The sequence below is a fragment of the Triturus cristatus genome, chromosome 12 (genome assembly GCF_964204655.1).
Source record: "Triturus cristatus chromosome 12, aTriCri1.1, whole genome shotgun sequence".
Classification (NCBI taxonomy): domain Eukaryota; kingdom Metazoa; phylum Chordata; class Amphibia; order Caudata; family Salamandridae; genus Triturus; species Triturus cristatus.
The window spans coordinates 780,325,556-780,348,512 of NC_140595.1; the positions used below are offsets into that span (position 1 = coordinate 780,325,556).

General features: G+C 46.3%; 1 protein-coding gene across 6 annotated transcripts in view; it reads left to right on the forward strand.

Annotated features, from left to right (window-relative positions):
- Nucleotides 1–21,360, forward strand: part of ARHGEF15 (Rho guanine nucleotide exchange factor 15) — a 344,297-nt gene extending 322,937 nt beyond the window's left edge. For 5 of the 6 annotated variants that reach the window (XM_085639083.1, XM_085639084.1, XM_085639085.1 and 2 more), the window contains 4 exons: nucleotides 13,704–13,868; nucleotides 15,335–15,420; nucleotides 16,546–16,650; nucleotides 18,791–21,360. In XM_085639083.1, coding sequence (XP_085495209.1) covers nucleotides 13,704–13,868; nucleotides 15,335–15,420; nucleotides 16,546–16,650; nucleotides 18,791–18,978 — 544 coding nt within the window. In that variant the 3' untranslated portion in view covers nucleotides 18,979–21,360. Of the gene's footprint in view, nucleotides 1–13,703; nucleotides 13,869–15,334; nucleotides 15,421–15,869; nucleotides 16,526–16,545; nucleotides 16,651–18,790 lie in introns of those variants that run through there. The other variant, XM_085639089.1, reaches the window with a different exon arrangement.
- The last annotated feature ends 1,597 nt before the right edge of the window (nucleotides 21,361–22,957 follow it).

Genomic DNA, 22,957 nt, shown 5'->3' on the forward strand with positions numbered 1-22,957 from the left:
AACTTTTTCAATTATTCAGCAATTCTTCAGCTTTCAGTTTATCCAAATGATCTCTAAGTTCACTTATCCAAGTGAATCCTTCTTTCACTCAGTTTGGATATTTATCATTCTTCACTTCAATTTCTTCAACATCAAATTGTATCAGATCTCCAACGTCAGAATCCTCAGTACTCGACTCTTCTCCAATGTCAGTCAAGAGTACTTTCAGAATTTCACCAGTATCTTCCTCAACCACTTCTCTCAAGACCACTTCCGGATTATCTCGAGTCACTGTTTCTTCTTTTCCTTCTTCAGACAGTGTCACATAAGACCATTCCGGTGATCTGTACTTTTGGTTGGGTCTTTTAACTCTTTTTATTTCTACTGGTCCTTTCGATCTCTTTGATTCTTCTCCTTCAGCCTTTGAAGTTTGACTTGATATTTCATTTACTTGTTCAGCTTTCGATGAATTTGCTCTTATTACTCTGTATCTCACCCTTTTAACTCGGTTGTTAGGCCAACGATCTCCTTTCACAACCTTTTTCGGCTTCAATTCTTTAACACTCTTTTCTCCAATCGAAGTTCTCTTTCTCAGAACTCGACCCTCTGTTTGTTCATTTTCATCATCCGATTCTGTTTCAATTGCCTTTTGCTTTCGTTTCTTAGCAGTTTTCTTTTCTTCCACAGATTCTTTCACCACTATTTGAGACTTCCCTACTTCTGTCCCTCCTCGGGTCTCCGACACGCAATCTTCTTGCTGTCTACTTGTCCCTTCACCTAGCTCCTCATCAATGTTCCCTACACCTCCTCGGGGGTCTTCCGCAATCTGTCCCTCTCTATCTTCTTCTGACCCTGTTTCTTCAAGAATAATCTCAAGTGGTTCTTCAATCTCCTCCTCTTCTGATTCAGGAGTAGTCTCTGTGTGATTTCTTTTTTCTTTTCTTTTCCCTCCACTGCTACTTGAAACTTCAGGCTCTTTAACAGAATCTGATCTTCTCTCTGATACTCGCAGTGATTCTCTTGAAGCTCTCTCTGCTTCTTTTCTCACTGATTCCGTATCTTCAGGATCTTCACCATCACTGGAATCTGACTCTTCAAAATACTCTTTACCAGTTCCTTCTTTTGGGTTTGGAACTCTCAGAGTATGACTTGCATGTACCCAGTGCTTCACTCCAGCACACTTTACTGCAGTCGTTGTAGTCAGAATAACTTGTCTCGGCCTTCCCCACCTTGGAATCAAGCAATTTCTTCTTCTGTGCACCTTAATCCTCACCCAGTCTCCTGGACTCAGATCATGGGCTTGCTTCTTCTCAAGTGTGGTAGCTTCTTCTCCAACCTGGTGAAACACAGAATGAACTGCGTCAGCCAGGCCTTTACAGTAATCCAAAATCATGTCATCAGTTATTGTCACCAACTTATTGACAGGCACGAATGCATGGCGCATAGCACGTCCCATGATTATTTCATGCGGGCTCAAACCAGTAGTTCTATCTGGAGTAGATCTCATAGTCATCAGAACTAGAGGTAACACATCTGGCCATTTCATGCCAGTGGCTAAACACATCTTTCCAATTCTATTCTTGATTGTGCCATTGATCTGCTCAACCACACCAGAAGCCTCTGGTCGGTATGCACAATGTAGCTTCTGCTGTATTTTCAATGCTTCACAAATCAAACCTATGAGTTCATTTTGAAAGTGTCTACCTCTGTCAGACTCAACTGTAACTGGAAACCCATACCTAGGAATCAACTCTCTCAACAGTAATTTTGCCACTGTTAATCCATCATTTCTTCTAGTCGGGTAAGCTTCCACCCACCTTGAAAACAAACAGACTACCACTAGAACATACCTCAATCTGTTCACTTGGGACATCTCAATGAAATCAATTTGCATTCTTGTAAAAGGACCTCCTTCTCTGCCAATTGTCCCCAGACTCACCACTGTCTTTTTCCCAGTGTTAAATTGCTGACAAATTAAACACCTTTGACAGATGCTCTCTGCAATTGTCCTGAACTTTGCATTGTACCAGGTCTGCTTGAACGACCTTACCATCGCATCCCTCCCCAGATGTCCCTGGCCATGATACATCCTTGCCATTGACGACAAGATTGAGTTTGGCATTACTGGTCTGCCATCTCTATAGACCCAAACATGGTCTGTTTCTCTTGGAGCACATCCTGCCTTAACCCAATCTTGTTTCTCTTCTTCTCCTGCCTCATTTTGTAACTGCTTCACTTCATCCCATGTTTCTAGGACATTAGTAAACATCACAGAAAGGAAAGACATTTCCCCTTCTCTTTCCTTATTAATCGATTGATTTGTCTTGGCGCAATATTGTGCCACATCATTGGCGTAACGGTTACCAACCGTTATAAAATCATCCCCTGGACCATGGGCAGCACATTTTACAACTGCTAACTCCTTAGGCAGCTGTATCGCCTCAAGCAATTTTCCAATCAACTCAGCATTCTTTATCGGAGTCCCACCCGATGTCAAGAAACCTCTTTGTAGCCACAGCTGGCCAAAGTCATGCACCACTCCAAATCCATACTGACCATCAGTCAACACGGTTGTTCTCAAATCTTTCCCAATCTCACAAGCTTTTGTCAATGCCACTAATTCAGCAACTTGCGCAGATTTCACTCCTTTCAATGGTGATGCTTCCATGACCTCTGAAACTTTGCACACTGCATATGCTGCACATAGCACACCATCATCATTCCTCAAGCATGATCCATCCACAAACAGCACATGGTCATTTTCAGGTAAGGGAATATCCCTTATGTCTGGTCTCGGTTTTGTACAATACTCAAGCACATCCAAACAATCATGATCATCTTCCATCTTTATACCCACATTTTCAATATCCGGCAAGAGTGTTGCTGGATTCACATTCACACATCTCTCAAGAGTCACATTTGAAGCTCCCAGAATCACTTTTTCGTACTTAGTCAGCCGACTATGTGACATATGCTGAGTTCTGCTTCTTGTCAAAAGAATTGCCACATTGTGAGGTACGAATACCCTTACAGGATATCCCATTATGATCCCCTCACTCTGTTCCAGGCTTCTGCATATTGCAGCCACAGATTTCAGACAACCTGGTAAACCCACAGCTACAGGGTCAAGTGTCGATGAGAAGTACGCAATAGGCCTTCTCAATTGTCCATGTTTCTGGATTAACACTGAAAGTGCACATCCATTTCTCTCACTGCAGTACAATTCAAACTCTTTCTCATAGTCAGGCATACCCAGAGCTGGAGCCTCACACATTTTACTTTTGAGCTCTTCAAATGCTGCCAATTGTTCTGCATCCAGATCCAATGGATCTGTCATTTCACTTTTTGTCAGTTTAATCACTGGCTTTGCTATCAGGGAAAAATTAATTATCCACTGACGACAATAACCCACCATACCCAGGAACATTCTCACTTCTCTCTGGGTTTTTGGAGCTTTCATTTCTCTGATTATTCTGATCCTGTCAGTAGTCACTTTTCTCAGACCTTTTTCAATATTGTGTCCAAGATAATGAACCTCTTTCTTGCAAAACTGCAATTTGGCTGGAGATACCTTTAACCCTCCATCTGCCAGATGATTCAGTAAAGCTATGGTATCCACTTCACAAGCTTCAAGTGTCTTTGATGCCACCAGTAGGTCATCAATGTACTGCACTAACACTGAGTTTTCAGGCATAATCAAACTCTCCAACGATTTCTTCAATAACTGATTGAATATCGAAGGACTCTCCGTATACCCCTGTGGGATTCGACACCATGCTAAGATACGCTGGCCAAACCTAAATGCAAAAATCGGCTGGCTGTCATGATGCAATGGAATTGAAAAGAACGCATGACACAAATCAATCACTGTATACCACTCAGCATCATGTGGAATTTGATACAAAATCACTGATGGATTTGGCACAATAGGACAACATGCCACCACAATTTGATTAACTTTTCTCAGATCCTGTACGATCCTAAATTTGCCATTGGGCTTTTTCAGTCCCAGTATCGGTGAATTACACGGACTACTCAGTAGTTCTCTCAGAACTCCTTGCTGAATCATTTTCTCAATTATAGGAGTTATCCCTTCAATTATTTCTGGTGTCATTTTGTACTGAGGAATGTTAGGATATGTAATTCCCTCTTTTACTGCAATTTTCACTGGATCTACATTATTCATCAATCCCACATCCTCTCCTGTAAAATCCCAAACTGCTCTTTTCACTGTGTCTCTCAGCACTTGAGGCAGATCCTCCGGATCAAACACAGCAAATGCACCAATTAACTCACTTTCTCTATTGTCTAGAGTCATTCGGTAGAAAACATCATCATCTGGTGTCTCAAAAGCTATTCCATCTGGTGTACAAAAAATTGTGCAATTCATCTTACATAATAAGTCCCTACCTAACAGGTTCACCGGACTCGTGTCACAGACAATAAATCTGTGCATGTCTGAAAATTTCCCTATCTGTACTCTTACTGGTTCAGTAAGACGTGTTCTGATTTGTGTATTGGCTACACCAACTACTTGGATTGCTTCATCCGAGAGAGGAAGATTTCTAACATCTGTTGACCTGACAGTTGATCTTGTCGCACCTGTGTCTACCAAAAAAGTAACACTCTCCTCATTTATTTTCCCATCCACAAATGGTCCTGCCTGGTCTATTTCTAGAGTTGCACCAAGTATGCACTCTTCCTCCTCTCCTCGGCACCGTCAATAATCCCCCTCAGACTCACTCCCTTCACTCTTTAACAAGTACTGCTGTACTTTGTTAGAACGTCTTGGTTTGTTTACCTGCTCATCATTGTAGAATCCTGAGTCCTGATTATATTTTTGTACCCCTCTATTCTGCGGCAAGGGCGGTTTTGGCTCTTGACTCTGCTGTCTCACAACTTTCTGTTGTTGCTGTTGATTATTCCCTTCATTCTGGTTCTGCACCTGTTGATTTAAAGGTTTATTCTCATTACTCACTAATGGTGGATTAGGACATTCAGATCTCCAATGTCCCAGCTGGCCACAGTTGTGACAAGGGAACTTTTTCTTTGCTTCCTCAAGACTTCCTTTCCCTTTTCCTGCATATCTGGGTCTATTTCCTGCATTATTTCCTGGATTATTCGCCTGTTCCACCAACTGTGCTTCCTGTCTTTCTGCAACTTTCACTTGTGCCCACATTGCTTTCTCTTTCAGCTTTCTTTGTTTTGCTTCAATTTCATCACTGAAGTATTTTGCATGTCTCAGAATCTCATCTACTTTTTTACTCTGCCAATCCACCGTGTGCTCACGAATTCTCTCACCAATTTCAGGTCTTAAACCATATACAAATCTGTATACAAAATGACTCAAATCCTTGTCACCCAGGTGTTCATCTCCACTGAATTGTTTAAAAGCCAGTATCAGCCTTTCGTAAAAAGCATGAACTGATTCTTTTGCTTCCTGTTGTGTTCGATCTATCTTAACCCAGTCTGTCTCTTTGGGAGGAACTTTACTCTTCAGGTATATCATCACCTGATCATACTTCCTCATTACTTCTGGATCTGGTGCCCCTGTTCTTGGGTCTCTTGGATATTCCTCAGTAGGCCAACTCACAACTATTTTACACTCAGTCCACAAGTCTGCTGGAACAATTATATCAAACAGACTATTCAGGTCAACCCACAGCACTTTTGACAATTTCACAAACCTGTCTACCTGCCTATACCACTCGACGGGCTTTTCTCTCAATCGAGGGAAATCATTCGTAAATGATAAAATATCCTGTCTGGTCCATGGAACATGTACATATCCTCCTCCAGGTATTTCTCTCATGGGATAATGCTCCACTGGTTTCTCCTTTTCTCTCACTGGAAATGCTGAATAAGTTGTTCTATCTTCAGATTCCTCTCTTTTCTTATACCACCTATCCTTCCACTTTTCAACATCACCCCATCTTCGCAATAATGCCACCATTTCTTTAATCTGTCCTGTTCTACCAGAAGTATTCAAATTTTCTATGTCTTTCTCTGTGAAATCCATCCTGTAAGTTTTCTGCAAAACCTTTACTTTATCAATGTCAACTCCTTGCTCATTTGCTATCGCTCTTAGTCTATCATGAGTATTTCTTGCTCTCCATGTTATGCTTTTACACATAAACATTAATTCACCATCATGATGACTCTTCAGAATTTCTGTTGGAACTGTTCCTGTCACAAGCTCCTCTAATTCTATACGTAACTTAACCACGTCAATAACTTGTGAATCCTTATCCTTTTTCTGAAGAACCTTCATCCAATCATTCAAATCATCAACTGTTATTTCAGCAGTTTTTCTCACTGGAACCACTTTTTTCTGCGGTTCTAAAATTGGCATCCCTGAACAACTGGGTTCACTAACATCCAATAGTTCACTACATGTGTCATGTCTTGTTTGTCTCAGGTCACTTCTTTCTGCTCTTTTATCTGAATCTCCTGAAGGACCAACTGAATTTGTCAGATTATTCCCAACATATGGAATCACTAGTCCATTCTCACCTGCTCTCTGTTTGTCAAACACAGGCATAACCGGACCTATTGTTACAGGCACCGTAACAGCTTCCAGATTCTTCGTTAACTCCCTAATTTTCTCAGTCAGTTCTGTTGTTGTTTTTGCTAATTTTCTAGCATTTTCCTCACTACTTCGATTCTCCCTGAAAGAACTACTATTTCTTGATTCAGGTGTCATTTTTTCTTTTTCAATAATACAGACTGTATCTCTTATCGGAGAAACAACTGGTGTACTCTCATCTGGTTCTGGTCTATATGGAGGTGGTCTCTTGTAAATCATGTCATTTAAGACGTCATCATCATACTCATTAACTCCAACTGCTCCCTCTTCAATTGTTCTCATAGGATATAATCCCTCTGACATATTAACATCTCGCCATCTTTTCATCCGATCATGATGTGTTTCACGATCATGTCTCCTCCCAAACATATTCCTGTAATACCCTCCAGATCTTTGCTTTTCTCGCTCATGAACTTCCTCTTCCCATTCCACTAAAGCCTCGAACTGTGTAGGTCTCGACTTCGGGTCCAGACGTACCATCTTTTCCCGTAAATTTCCCAACACGGCCAAATTAAATGAACCATGTTCTGGAAATGCTAGAACACCATCTTCTTTAGTATACCTAACCCAATTCTGCAACCATATACAGGTATGTAATCCATATTTCGCAACCATGAAGGATGCAGGTGTTTTCGCTGGAGGTAGCAACTCACCCTCTCTCGTTTTAACCTCTTTATCCTTGGTAAACCACCTTTTAATTTTCCCAAAGAACGTTTTTTTCTTTTTCTCCTCTTGATAATACATTTTAGCACTTACTAAAACTCTCTACTCTTTCCGTATTATAAATATACAATACGAGGTTAGGTTGAAAAGCTCGATTCCCACTAACGCACCAATCCTGGAGCGTTTACGTCACTAAACAGCTCTTCCAATCCCTGCGCGACTCACACTAACGCACCAATCCTAGCGCTATCCAATCAGAGCGCGGACCTTCTGACGTCAACAGTCGCTGCAGTTTGTCTCTGTCTTCTGTCTCTCGTCTACCCCTCCTTTACAAAATCTCTCAGTAGACTTCGTGTCAAAATTTCTACAAAATCTATTAGTTACAACATAAAAACATCTCCATTGTCTGTTTCGCTAACCACAGAATAGTAAAAGAGAATCTATTTTCATAAGAAACCTTTCATTGACACAGTAGCACTTCTTCTACTCTGCCCTACTAACATACATTCATTAACTGTTTCCTCTAGGACTTGTCCAAAGAGTCTTACAATCAACTAAATGTATATACATTCACGCACATTCATGCAAGAAAAAATATAGTACATGCACACAGAATCCTGTTTCCCGAGAACAGACAATCTGCTCCACTACAGAATTATAACACACATTAACTAAGCAACTTCGCCCAGTTCTTCAAACAAGCTCAGAGAATACCTATTACTCCTCCCGCGATAAGCTTTAACGGAAATCCTTACGGATCCCTGGGACTTAAGACCAGAGTTTCAAAGATAACCTTCACTACGATACACACTCCTTACATACCAGAAATATATCTAATAGTAACATACGACGATGTCACTGATTCCGAACCCAGACAATGTGAACGCGCAACTTCAATTGTCACACGTTATTCCTTACAATCCCGTCTTTCCCGAGAGCAGCATATACTTCCCTCTGCCCTACTACGGAACTGCTACAACAGCTTCCAAGTTCCAGAAGCACTACATTTAACTCAACATGACGACTTCAACATATTAGTACATATACCAATATTGACAAAATAAAATCAATAATCAATAAGCCAATGTACAAGCAATCTTATCAGATCAAGACAACCATCTAAAACCATCAATCTCTGCTACCAGGAAATTGATAGAGATCAGGGTATCTAAAATATGCCCACTACCACGGATAGAGTAATCACACAGTTACATGCACATACATTCATCATACGCTAGGGCCCATTTCACTAACATACGCTCAAATACTCTACCAGCAATAAACCTGTGGAAAGAAAAACACCTAAACACCCTGCATCAATATCAGGTCGATCAGATCTGGTTTAGTGACTGTCCTAATCAATAACATAATCTACACAACATATACAATAATGATCAAAAAATATAAACCCAATGATTGACAAGAAAGAAAATTCAACACCATGTTTAAAATTATATTGCTTTATCTAAAATTAGTCAAAATAAAATCAATCAGAATAAATCATTTCTCATAGTTACCTATTCTAACTAAGTGTCAGAACGGGTCAGGACAAGTCTCTCGGTAAAGTCTCTCAAGACGAAGTCCTCAGCACGATCCTCAGCAACGCAGCTTCACGCAGCAAAGGTAAAATGGCAAGTGGCAAAAGGGTGGCAAGATCCCTCCCTAAGCTAACAGTTTTTATAATGAAAATTACAATGGAAAGACTCATCAAGTTCGCAAGAATACGCTGAATCACTGAGCAGAGCGAGAAGGAAAGGATGCAACATTGCAACATTTGTGAACCACCGCTCAGGAAAAATACACATAGCGAAGACTACGGAACAGGAACCAAGAAAATAAAACATGTATCACATTTAATCCGGTTTCTCCTCGGCCATCGAGCCACAGTTCAGAGTTTTCCTCTACGGCTCCTTTGTCTTTCGAGATTGCCAAGGACACTTTCACTTTTCTTGGAGAACACCCAAAACTGCTGCTGTCCTCATGGAAAGTTTCATAGAAGGACCATGGTCAGTCACCCTCAAGACCATTTCCAGCAGGGGTCTCCCTTGTCACGTCTTTCACATATTCACTCGAGGCCAGGCTCTCAAAATCAGCCATCATGGATTAGGCCTCCATAGGCCACAATAGACCATCTCAATTAAAAGAAATAAAAACAACGTTACTACAGCATAATGATTAAACAGTGTTAACCCCACTAATACCCTTATGTGTATGCATTTATCTAGCTTTTGCGACATAGGAAAGCATTAATTCAGACAGCGTTTTGTGCTCAAAATAAACAGCACACAGCAACGTTTAATCATGAAAACTTGCACGTTATTTTTTAGAAAACAAAAACAGCACACACATGCTAACCCTTGTGTAGCTTTCTCTTATGTTAAGACAAACGAATTGATTAATAAAAACACACTTGCACAAGACAAATAATTATTTGTTATTTATTAATATTTATTAAAACGCATAGACATACCAGAGCTTCAAAAACCCCTGAATTTTCTAAATGAAAACTCTGCTCCAGCACTGTCTTTGGGTATGGATGCGTTCAGCAACGGCTCCGAGACCCATGTGTTCGTTGCTGCTTTTTTTTGGGCCCTATCTGCTCCCCACTTCGAAACCAACAACTCTGAAAACATTTGCTGTGGGGTCTGCATCTATGTAACAGTTCTCCTGGTGGGAACACTGCTTTACTTCCAACGCCTGCCCTCGTCGAGTTTGCCTCTGATAATGCAAACAGGAAGGGTGTGCTGGAATGCACCCCCTTCCAATTTTGTCCAAGGTGCAATGCGAAGCAGCCCTGGATTAACCAGCACTGTGTCTGCACCCTCTGTCTCTACCTTACAGTACACCTCCTCCTGAGTTTTACCTCTCCTCTCGGAATAAGAAGAGTTACTAAATGGAACAGTGCTGGGCGCACTCGAAAATGCAGCAGCTGTCGTCCTCTGAGCCGGACGTTTTTGGTGAGCAATATTCTATCGCCATGCAGGAGGAAGAAGCGGGTCCCTCTGGGGTTCCAACGGGCCCCTCTGGGGTTCCAGTGGGTCCCTCTGGGGTTCCAACGGGCCCCTCTGGGGTTCCAGCGGGCCCGCCAATGCCCAGGCCGGAGACGTTCTCGATCGCTTCCAAGGAAGAAAAAGAAGACGGTGGAGCTCTCCGCATCGACGCCAGCTGGGCCCTGAACCTAGAAGACTTAGAGGACCCAGAGTACTGCTCCAGCGCAACGAGTTCAGGGGAAGAAACCCCGCTCTGTAAAGCGGCCCACTCGGATGCAGAGCACCGCGCCCGTGGGAGTCTGGCCTCGGACTCCGGTTGGAATCCAGAGCACGCGTCCGAGCCGAGCAAACTTCCAGTAAAGAGCATGGAGTCTCGGCAGTCATCCACTCCTCTTGTCCAAGGGACAACGAACCTCCCCATGGACAGAAGACATGTACACCAAGAGCGCCTTCGACACAGGGTGCTTAGTTGACACAGAGGGCCACTTCGAAACGCAGGAATCTGAGGCTTTTATCAGGCAAAAGCAACTATTTATACACCCAGAGGCTAGCAAGTTTACTGGTAACCCACCTCCACGAAAGCAGTCCACATCACTCCCCTCAGTTCCCAAGAAACGGAGGCCGACCGTCGAGGAGGAGCTTGCATGCGACACACAGTGACCGCCAGTGACCAAAAGGAACAGGGCCACAAGCACTCCACCCCATGTTCCCGCACACAGACACTCACCACTACCACTGCCACACTCGGACTCCTGTCCCCATCCACCACCAGAGTACCCCGACAGGTCAGTGCACTCTTATTCTAACCCAGGGAGACTTTATGGAGAGGGAGGCCCTTATGACTGGCCTGTTAGGGCAGGGGATGGGTATGAACCCCTGGGTCAGTTACAATGTCAACCCTGCAGATGCCCAGATCTGAAATCCTATCCTGCAAGCCATCCCTGCTAGATGCTACCACTGCATATCTAGCCATGCCACAGAGGCAACCCACCACCATAAAGTCGAGATGCATGTCTTACAAGACAACAATGACTTTTTGTTTGAGTCCCTCTCCAAGACAGAAAGTACTGTTCAGTTCCACCCCATGCTCCTGGGTAAGCTGAAGTCGACCCCAGACACTTCCAAAGACCCTGTCGTGGCACAGGAAATTTAAGGCTTCGCCCAACAAGCCACTTTACGTTCTTGGCCAGGTCCTCCCAGACACCCTGGTGGTAAACACAGCAAGAAAGCGAACCTCAACTAAAGCTACGGGTTACACCCCCCCCATCCGCACAAGGACAGTAAGTGCCTTGATGATCCTGACATGCGTGTTGGGGGTTGGTGCAAACGCCCACTGGCATATCACCAATGCCTTCAGATTTCACTAGGAGGAGATGGAGGCTCTGGTGCGGCACATCCCTGAGATCTACAGAAAGAGTGGGAAGCGCTGGTCGATGAGATTATTATTTCTAACTTGAACATCTGCTGCGCACTCGATGCTGCAGGTACTTCCTCCAGCACCGTAAACATTAGAATGCTCCTCCGCCGCCACACGTAACTTTGTATCCCGGGGTTCAAACCGGATGTCCAACACCGCCACTTTAAAATCACTTTTGACAAGGAACAGCTATTTGGGCCCCAAGTGGGTGCTTCAAAATAAAAATCAGCACACCACAATCGCGAAGTGCGCTGGCGCCCTGCACTCTGCCTCTCCAAAGGGTGCCGTTTGCAGGCAATAAACCAGGGGCCGGGCAAAGACCTCATCCCATGCCAGGTAAAAATCTACCAGTGCCAGCAGCAGGTCTTTCACAAGCCCAAGGCAGGCAGAGCATACTAAAGGGAGGCTTATGGGGGGTAACCGCTCCAAAGCACTGACTCTCAGACACCCCTCCCCATCACCTGCCGAGTTAGACTGAAAGATTTATATCCTCGCAGGCAGGCAATCACCTCAGGCCAACGGGTGCTAGCAATACCTGAGCTGGGTTACAGCTTAGAAATCCACCTGCTCAACTTAGCGCCTTGCCACTACATCATAACCAGACAGTCTCACTCTCATTGAAGAAGAGATTCAAACACTCATTCAAAAGGGCGTAATAAGGCTTGTCACCACACCTGTGAGGCAAAGGTGTCTACTCGATGTACTTCTCAACCCAAAGGATGGCTCCCTGCAGCCCATCTTAGACCTGAGGCCACTGAATTGACACATACTGTCGGTGCACCTTGCAGTACGTCATCCCGTTTCTCCGCCAAGGGACTTTTTTTACGCCTCCTCCCATATCCCCATCCACTCCGCCCATTATCATTAGCCCCAACTACCAAATCACAGTTTTACCCATTTGAAATCATTACACCTTCAAGGGGCTTTACCAAGTATCTGGCAGTGGTGGCCACTTATCTTCGCCCCCATGTTTTCCCAGAACTCGACGACTGGCTGACCAGAGCAGCAGGAGGCAACAATGCCAGGCGCACCCTCCAGCAGCTGCAAGCCTGCCTTACAGGTCCACCATAAATGCAAGATCCCCACCTCCATCCCCAACAATTGCAGTCCTTCTTGGGCACAATGTTAATCGCTGTTCCTGGGAAAGCATTGCCCAATCAGCAGAGGGCGATGGCATTCCAGCAGCTGCTGCCTCTTTTTCAGTTCACTTGTCCACTAAATGTAAGGAAGCTGTTGGGTATGAAGGCATCCTCCTAGCGACTGCGGCACACCAGCTTCCACATGCACCCACTCCAGCAGTATCTTGTGATGCTATGGCCACAAGCAGAGGGTCAGGGGAAGCTCTAGTGTTGATAAGCACCAGGTTGTCTCACCATTGCCTCTCTTCAATGGTGGAACAACCTGTTGCTCGACAGGCCTTTCTTGGGCCCCCTTTGCCCATTACCACCGACGGATCACTCACTGGGTGGGGCACACATCTCGGCAGCATGACTGATCAGGGTACGTGGACGCTCAAGGGGCAAAGGTTGTTACTTCGGAGTCTGCACAGTGCCACATAACCAGCAGCAGCCGGGAGTTTGCACACATGTATCCCGATGTGCAGCATTCCGTGTGGTTGCATAGGCATTACAGTCTTGCATCGCTGTAAGGACGGGCTGGCTGGGTCAGGTTGGATGAGGTAGTGTACCTGCCCCAGGTCTCTTCTCTTTCTGCTGTCTTGCACTGCTCGCAGTCGCCAACAATAGTCATTCTGGAATGTTGCTTTGATTGATGTCGCCTTGGGCTTTAGATGTATTGTGACATCATTCCCTGGATGACCCCTTTAACTGAATGCAGCCTCTGTCTCCCTGTAAACTATAGTGAAAAGGCAGCCCGCAAAGGGCACCTTGCGTGTGGCCGATTCTGACCCAGCTCTGGTGGCATTACATGAACATTTGCCCCAGTGAATCCCCGAGTTCTCCTAGGAACCTTTTCAACCTGTGAAGTGCAGGCGGTAGATTTGAAGAGTCTGCTGGGTGAAGGGGTACGTGACTTGTGACTGACTCTCTCTTGTTCCTTCTTTTCCTAGCTCCGAGCGGCACGTGGTGGTAGATTATGCGCACCGTTCTCTGGTACAGGTCCAGGGTTGCACGGATTCCGCTCATGGTGCCGCAGTGGAAAATGGCTTCTTCTTGACGCTGCTGGAGAACCACCAGGGGAAGACCTGTGACCGGCTGTTCAAGGCTCCAACTCAGTAAGTGTTGGCGCAGGGGGTGGGACCTGGAGAGCGATGTGCGGTGTTACAAGCCGTACGTCTCTTATACGGCTCTTACTGGGTCATGACGCTTCTAGACGATGCAAGCTTCGCCCTAAATAGAATATTTCAACACCCGATGAGGCCTCCTACAGTCACTCCATAGCTGCAACTGCTCCAGCCCCAGAGTGGGAAAACACAACATTAGAAAAATGCACAGAGAATTCTACAAAATGGCACCAGGCAGACAGACTTTTGTTGGCTGCGATAAAAACACCAAGTTAAGGTGTTTACACACAAATAACCTGACACAACTGTTATGGAAACATCAGCAAAAATATATGATGAACATAGGATCACACGTTAAAAGATTATAACTGTGAGTTAATAGTCTGAAATGATACGTAAGATCTGTGAAAGTGAATTGTGATAATTGATGAGATGTATACTTTGCTATGTTAAAGTTCAAAACCCAATAAATATATTCTAAAATAAAATAAAAAACATGGTGTTCTACACACAGTTTAACCTGGATATCGTTAATGCACAAGTGTTCTCTTATTGTGTCAAAGTGCTCTCTTTCAGCCGACTCTGAACATTTTAACACATTATAAAACTATAGAACAAATAATCAAGGAATTTAGTGAAAGGATCATTGCAGCAAACCGCATATGGTGTGTGTACCATACCAGTAACAGGAGGATGAGCTTTGGGTGAGGAGTACTGGACATGCATTAGGCAAAGTGCCGTTGGACTTTAAAGTCCAACGCTTTCCCTACTGTTGCGGGGACTGCAGTTGGATTAGTAAATTATACTATTCCAAAGTCCAGCGCCCCCCTAAAGCAAGTTGTTGTAACGCACGCCTTGCATTGTAAATGGATTGCGTGGTTCAGACTCATTCGTCGTTCCACCCGCATTGTTAAGGAACACATGGGAAAAGAAAGCGTGGTTGTGTCATACAGCCGTGGCTACTGTATGACGAGAGTTCAAGGTACAAATTACCCAACATTCTACAATGAGAACATGTTACGTTATAGCTCTGGAGGCTGGCCTTGTGTAGTGTGTCCTTCCTGGTCAGACGTGTGAATTCCTGTTAGCATGTCAGTCTTTCTAACGGATGGCATAGGAGTGACACGTTACTTACACAAAGCTTACCCTGATGGGACATCCGCAGAGGCTTTGCTCAGACTTGGAAGGGCGTGCTGCATGAGTGTGTCCACCTCCAACAGGCTCTTCCCTCCTCCGAGTGGAAGAAAAATAGAGACCCTCAAGCGGCCTGAGGTGAAAGGGACTCCGGCTGAACATGCATCAGTTGCCACTGGATGTACCAGGTAAAACTTTGGGGGCAGTTTGTTGTCACTTTAACCTGGACAGGACGAGATACCGACAGGAGTCAAAGAAGGGAATAAACACGTGCCCTGTGTTTGATGTGAGCTCATCCCTGCCTCTCTCTCCCGACCCTGCAGGTCAGACATGCACCGGTGGATGGGCGCCTTCCCCAACAAGAAGGACCAGACCGAGTCCAGCGACGAGACCATCTACGAAGACTGGGGCAAGTGTTGACTGCGCGTAGATGCCGGCCAGCTCTAGGCGCCACATGAATGAATGAATGACATGAGGCACTAGTAATACAAACTCTGCAGACTGAAGGGCTTCTCAAGAAACCTTGGGGGTGGGGCAAGGGCAGTTGAAAGGGTGAGATTGGAGTGGTATGGTGGGCATAGGCAGAGAAGAGGGGTACACTGGACACATTGTTAATGGAGTGTGCAAGGGCGTTGAGGACTCTGATTGAAGAGTTTGGTGATGCGATCTCTCCAGCCTCTAAAGAGCTGCGTTGTATTGCATTTGCATGTGTGGTCCTGTTCTCCAGTGCCTGATTGGTGGTGGGAGAGGGTGGCGCTCTTTCCCTTTGCTGCTTCCCTTGAGCAACAATGCTCGACCTGTGATGGGAAGCTGCAGTGCTGGGCTTCAGGTGGGTTTCATGTGCTTCTCTTCTTGCAGACTGTCCTCAGGTGCAGTGTGTGGTCCTGCTCTCCAGTGCCTGATTGGTGGTGGGGGGAGGGTGGCTCTCTTTCCCTTTGCTGCTTCCCTTGAGCAACAATGCTCGACCTGTGATGGGAAGCTGCAGTGCTTGGCTTCCGGTGGGTTTCATGTGCTTCTCTTCTTGCAGACTGTCCTCAGGTGCAGTGTGTAGTCCTGTTCTCCAGTGCCTGATTGGTGGTGGGGGGAGGGTGGCTCTCTTTCCCTTTGCTGCTTCCCTTGAGCAACAATGCTCGACCTGTGATGGGAAGCTGCAGTGCTTGGCTTCAGGTGGGTTTCATGTGCTTCTCTTCTTGCAGACTGTCCTCAGGTGCAGTGTGTGGTCCTGCTCTCCAGTGCCTGATTGGTGGTGGGGGGAGGGTGGCTCTCTTTCCCTTTGCTGCTTCCCTTGAGCAACAATGCTCGACCTGTGATGGGAAGCTGCAGTGCTGGGCTTCAGGTGGGTTTCATGTGCTTCTCTTCTTGCAGACTGTCCTCAGGTGCATTGTGTGGTCCTGCTCTCCAGTGCCTGAGTGGTGGTGGGGGGAGGGTGGCTCTCTTTCCCTTTGCTGCTTCCCTTGAGCAACAATGCTCGACCTGTGATGGGAAGCTGCAGTGCTGGGCTTCAGGTGGGTTTCATGTGCTTCTCTTCTTGCAGACTGTCCTCAGGTGCAGTGTGTGGACCCCTACACTGCCGTGCAGGCGGACGAGCTCAGCCTGGAGCCCACCGACATCATCAACGTCCTCCGGAAGACCACCGAAGGTAAGCGGACTCAGGTTGTTTGACAGACTGGTAGATGGGAGGGGAGGGGGGTTGTACTAGGGAAGGTAATGGTCGAACTAGGATGTCCCTCTGACCTTTAGTTGTGTCAGCAATTGTACGTGCAGGAGTTACAAAGTATGTGTAGGGTACTTGTGTGGCTTTGTGCCAATAGTTTCCAGTCTTCTATGTCCGTCACAAGTAACCGCAGCCTGGGGAGAGTCGTCTAATTTACTCACTGGAATGCTACAATTTTACAACTCTCAAAATATCTTTAGTTTTTTTTAAATAAAAGCTCAGATCATGGAGCCTTGCATCATGTGACATGGCGCCACATGGTCACTTTGCTCAAACTGAGCCACAGGAACAACAGTTTACCAAATTGTGTGAGCACAGGGGTGAATCCCTGGGCAGGTTTCCTGCTACCGAGATCACAACAGTCTCGTGTACTCTGCTGTCTGGCTGTAGAGCCTTTGAGTGGAAACAGCCGCTTTCCAGACTTGAGGCCCAGTGGTTCGAGCTGCTGCCCTAGTGTCCCACGCGCTTCTCTCTGGAGAGGGTGTTTAGCTTTCACCTAACACAGGCATCAGCTGGCCTGAAGTACTGGAGGAGAGGCCTGAGAGGCGCATTTACGCCGGGTGCGGCATGCCGCTTTACGCCAATCGATGGACGAGCCTTTGCACTTTGGTAAAACACACGTGGTCCCTCTCGGTAGGACTTCCATATTGCGAAGCTAAGCTTGAGGCCTGAATGGATGCGTGTCCTCATCTTGACTGTGTTTTCTGTCATCTCTCTGTTCCCCACAAGTTATTTCAAAAGTTGAGTGCACTCTCGGTTCTCATGTGTGGCTATAGAAAATGGGAACCAGGACCAAACTTAAGGAACCAGAAATAAAGGCCACATACACCTCCAAGTGTTGTCAACTCAGCCGTTCATGGCTTCGACGACCATCCCCAGTGTCCACAGGTCTAATTTACGATAAAGTGCGTGGCTTTTTGCTTCTGAAGGACGGGAATCTGAGCTTTTGTGTGAAGCTGAACTAATCTCTTTTTTTAAACTTAAGACTTTCACACACCCACATATGGCTGAGTCTGCAGTATAGAGAGCAAACTCTCCCTCTATAAGGAGCTATAGCATGAAAAGTGAAAGAGGACAGGAGAGGGTGAGCCTTACTGGAAACAAGAACACCAGTGCACTCTGTGGGGACTCAATCAATCAATACATTTATAGAGCGCGCTACTCACCCGTGAGGGTCTCAAGGCGCTGAGAGAAGGGGGGGGGGGGGGAGGGTGCTGCTACTGCTCGAAAAGCTGGGGTTACCCTTCCAGTCTTGGCAGCCAAGAAGAACAACACAGTCATACACTCGACCCCCCCCTTACTCATCACTGTCTTAACTAAATGGTCATGACCTCCCCACCCCGGTTCATCTAATCGTAACACTCTATCAAGAGCACAGCGTATTGGAGTTGATGCTGGTGCAATAACATTTTCTAGGTAAGTTAGGTCCGCATTATAATTAAAGCTCCCTGTTTTTCGTTTTTACTGGTTTTTACAGATAAATACAGACTGAAAACCATTTTTTTCTTGTCTGTTTATTTTTAAATATGGATAATAATGGGAATTGGGTGCTTTTTGAGTGATTCTAAATACACTTTGCCATGACTTCCAGGTCAATAACTGTGTGATTTGCTAGGTAAGGGGGTAAAAAAGAAAGGAATTTTAGTAAAGAGACTTAAACAGCAGTAGATATGCACAAGGCTGATACTGAAATGTACATATTTTCACATAAGTGCCTTGTTTTATCTTCTGCGGGTGTTCATATCACTGAAACCTGGCAGGCATCCAAGCATGACTACATATATATTGGTTAAATAAATGTGGAAATATACCAGTTGCAGCTTAATTTTTTTCACAAAACCCATAATAAATATGGATAAATACAGATAAAGTTGACAAAAAATAAATATGGATAAATACAGACAGAAATATAAAAATAGAAATACCATAAAACCGGGAACACGAATTATAATAAATGCCTAGTTTGAAAAAAATAAAACACATTAAAGTGCTGTTCTATCACCAAGAATTAATAAAAAAACTTCTACTTAATGACCTCTCCTGTTGTTTTCCTTCTTTCTTCTAGGATGGTATGAGGGTATCAGGTTGTCGGATGGCCTGAAGGGTTGGTTTCCTTCCAAGTATGTGCAAGAGATCACCAACGAGCATGTCCGGCGGCGGAACCTGAGGGAACGTTACCGCGTCCTGCAGGCAGCACGGCAGATTCCTCTCGCCAGGCCCTACGATCCCAAGAAAAAGTGCTACTCCACGTAATGCTTTCTGTGAGACATTAAGGCTCCTCATGTTGAATCGATCAAGCGCTGTCGCTGTGCGTTCTTGACAGAGTGGAGTTGGCGAGAGAGGTGCGTAAGAAAGGCAAGTGGGTACTGGAAGAACACATAGCGGAAGTGGTTCATTGTTGATTGCACGGTTACATTACAATTCCAACCTACGTGGACAAGACCACACCAATTGAATAGTCTCTTGATCTGCATCCGTCTGTACCTAAAAGTCTATGTCTGACATTACTGTGATGCTCGAAAACTTCTCTCTAAACTTGGGCGACCAGCTGGCTGGCTAGAGAAGTGCCTCTACTGGCCCTTGCATACGATTCTCAGCCGATCAACATCTGCGAAAAGTGCTACCTCAGCTGACACCACTGCAAGTCCCAGTTGAAGAAATGAGACCGAGAAAGTGTGCAAACTGAACCACAGTGTTACTTGCCAGGCATCTGCAAACGCACTCCCGGAAGAAAGCCTAGCAAGTGGAAAGGTCCTAGAGGGACTGTGAGCCCATTAGGTGGCCAAGCCAGGAAGGGAACATTTTTGTCCTGCATGTTGGATCATTTAATGAAGAATTTATTGCACCCTGGGGGGAAGGGACAGATGACGGTTCCCCCACAAGCACACGTACAAATGCGCAAACACACATTCATCAATATTGTGTTTTTAGTGAACTGTTTGTTGGTTTTGTGGCATTTCTTTTGAAGGATAAAAGCTTTCTGTTGGCGTTTTTGTTTTTTGTTGCTATGGACATGTATTTCAAAGCACTAATCAATGTAATCTACTCTGCGGCGTTAGTGTGGTTAAGACTTCAGAGCTGGTAGCACGTCCCACAGGTGCATGATTTTCATAGGTTGATGGAGGCCGGAAGCACACTGGCATCTGTGACGGGTTAAAGAAAGCTCCAGGGAGCTGCCAGCTTCTGTATGGGGCGAGCTGTTGGGATCCTCTGCAGACCCAAATCCTGGGCATTACTGTATCCTCATCTGCCAACCTGCCTCGGCGAGGCCCAGCATACCTCACTGCCAACCTCCAACATAGGAACTGTATCATCAGGGTTGTTGACTTCCTTGCTTCAATGCCAGGATGCCAAGTCAGGACTGAGGAAGGGGCTTGAGCAACACAACTGCCTTGAAACTCGTTGATGGTTTTGTATTTTCTTCACTGTTTCCTTCACATTTCTAGTAGGATCTCAAATTGCGCCAAGAGAAGTGTGCCTCTGCGGAAAGACTATGGCTTTATTGGGCCGCGGTGTTGGGAGCCTTTGAATGGCCCTTTTCATCCTGGTGGTGTACTGGGATGCTCACTGCTGTCTTGTGGATAATCTGGATGTTCTTTGCTCAAGAACTGTAAGGTGTGTGTGGAATTTGTCCCTTTAAAGGGTAACTGCAAACAAAGCTTTGTGTATTTTGGCTGGAGCGTCCCCCTCCGTGCCCAAGCGCTTGCTTCTCTTTGGCTTTTTTGACCTGGTGGAGGAGACATTCTGGTCATGGAATACCTCGCCTCCTTGTTGGTAAAAGTCTGAATATCTGCATACACAGAAGGGGCAGAAAGGCTGTGTCAGCTCCCAGATTCACCCCTAGCCCACCCGGTACACTATATCCTATCTTAGAGACTGGGTTGGTGAGTGGGAGAGACTCCTGAAGGCTGGAGCATTCTCTGTCCAGTCAGTTCTTTGCACAAGAAGGCCCATTTCGTCCAAGATGGCTGCTGTTGCTTTAAAAGTCTAGGCACCTCCTTAGATCCTCCTTTCTGTATTAAAAAAAATCTGCATTCCGTGAGGTAGAGAGGGTACGCTACAGCCGAAGAAAGAAATGTGGGTCAGTGTCCTTTTAAATACCTGCTTGAAACGGTGGCAGCAGACGTAACATTGTGAAGGCCATCTTGTGACTGGAGCTGACGCCACCCAGAGTTCCAGATCAAACGATGTCTTGGACTACCCACAATGCACCTGGAGTTCCCAAAGATGGCGGAAACGTGTCCTTTCTGATATTGTGTTTGATCATAAACGTGGTGCTTCAGTACAAAGGGATATCTTTATTTCATCAGAGACCGTCACTTATGGCCGCACTTGGTTCCCTTTTTTATTTTTTTTTATTTTTAAAAAGCACATTCTATTGCTCCCTTTTATTTGAAAGTCTATTTAGGTTTATTTGGCAGATGTTTCTATTTATGTGTATTCAGACCCCTACCCCCACACCCTGTGCCAACCACGCTTCTGTGTTAATGGAGGATGGGTTATATTTCCAACCCTGAAAAGGCAGCAGGCTGACTGTAACTATTTATTTTGTACATTTGTGTCTCAAGTTATTACTTTTTGTATTTGAATTGTTGCCATTTTTCTCTTTTAAAAAAACAATACATATAAATTGTATTTGTGTCCGCTTGCTTCTTCATTGAGACATAGTTACAAGAACGACAAAACGGTCACCAGTGCATTGGATGTGATGTTAACGAGTAAAGAACTCTCTTTGGTTGTGTTGAAGGGTCTCGGAGAGGCATTTCTTATCCCCTCTCCTCCCCAAGCATCCAACATTTCTTCGACGTACTCAGTCCATCAAAAACAGGAAATTGCTGCCTTTGAGTCATTATCACTTTTTTATATTAACAAAAGTGTAAAATATTTTTCTACATATCCATACCAACGTCAAAGCAAGTATGAAGCCCCTGGGAATTCACATGTTCTAGCCCAGAGATGGCCAAATCTGAAAGAAACACGTTAGTTAGATTCCTCACCTTAGAATATCCCCAGGCGTCAGACTGGATCCGGAAGATTTTTCGTCAGCAATACCCCTTGCGCGTCGCTAGGCGTCGTCTGCGGCTCCGTGTCCGTCGTCGGCGTCGTGCGCCGGGATGACGTCGTCGGAGTACTTAGACGCCGCCCTCGCGCGCTGACGTCAGTTCTTCTTTTTTCCGCGCCAGTAAGCGCAGATCCGGGAGAGCTACCCCTTTTAGTCTTTTTTGACTAAATCTTTTTGATCATTTTTGATCCTTGTCTGTCGACATCTGGTGCCGGTAGGATGCCTGGGTTCAAGGCTTGCGAAGATTGTCATCGACTGATGTCGGTGACCGATCACCACCGCCGGTGCCTCTACTGCTTAGGCCTCGACCACGACGCGGAGTCGTGCAACGACTGTCAGGCCCTGACTTCGAAGGCTAGGCGGGAGCGGTCCCGCAAGCTTCTCGAGCTTCGCCACTCGGCTCCGCGTCGTGCGCGATCCCGGTCCAGGAGGAGGTCCAAGGATCGCTCGCGGAGCCCTAGCCGACGCCACCATCGATCGTCGGGCTCCAAGTCGTCGGGTAAGTCCAAACACTCTAAGAAGTCCAAGCGGCGACATCGCTCTTCGGACTCCCCTCGCCGGTCGCGCGACTCGGCCGAGGGTCCAAGTGGTTCCACCCCCGCGGCTCCGGCGGAGCCGCAGGTGCCGCGTCCGCCCCCATACCTTCCGGTCCCTGGGGCTGACGCGGCGCCGGCGGAGATCAGTGCCTTCCTCTCGGCCATGAGGAGCCTGGCCCCGCCGTCGACACCCGCTGGCGCGCCTTCGGGCCCCGCGGACTCGACTGGGCGACCTCGCGTGCCGGCGGCTCCGGCCCCGGCGCCGTCGACGACTCCGGTCTCGACGCCGCAGGTCCCCGCGGGGCCCTTGCCTGGGCCCCAGTCGACGCCGGTTGACCTTGTCACTCCTCCACCGGCGCCGACGCCTGAACCACCGACGCCGTCACCGGCGCCACCGACGCCGACGCCTGTGACGCCGACGCCCCAGTTTAGCCCTCATCCGGACCCGACGCCGGCACGGCGTCCGCCGACGCCGCATCCGACGCCGCTTGAGTCCTACCATCTCTACAGTCCGGTTCCGATCATTCCTCCTGTTTATCAGGAATCGGAAGAAGGGGGCGACTGGGAGGGGTTCGAGGACCCTCTGGCTGTTCAGTCACAGCTTTCTCAGGACTGGGCAGATGAACTGGGGGAG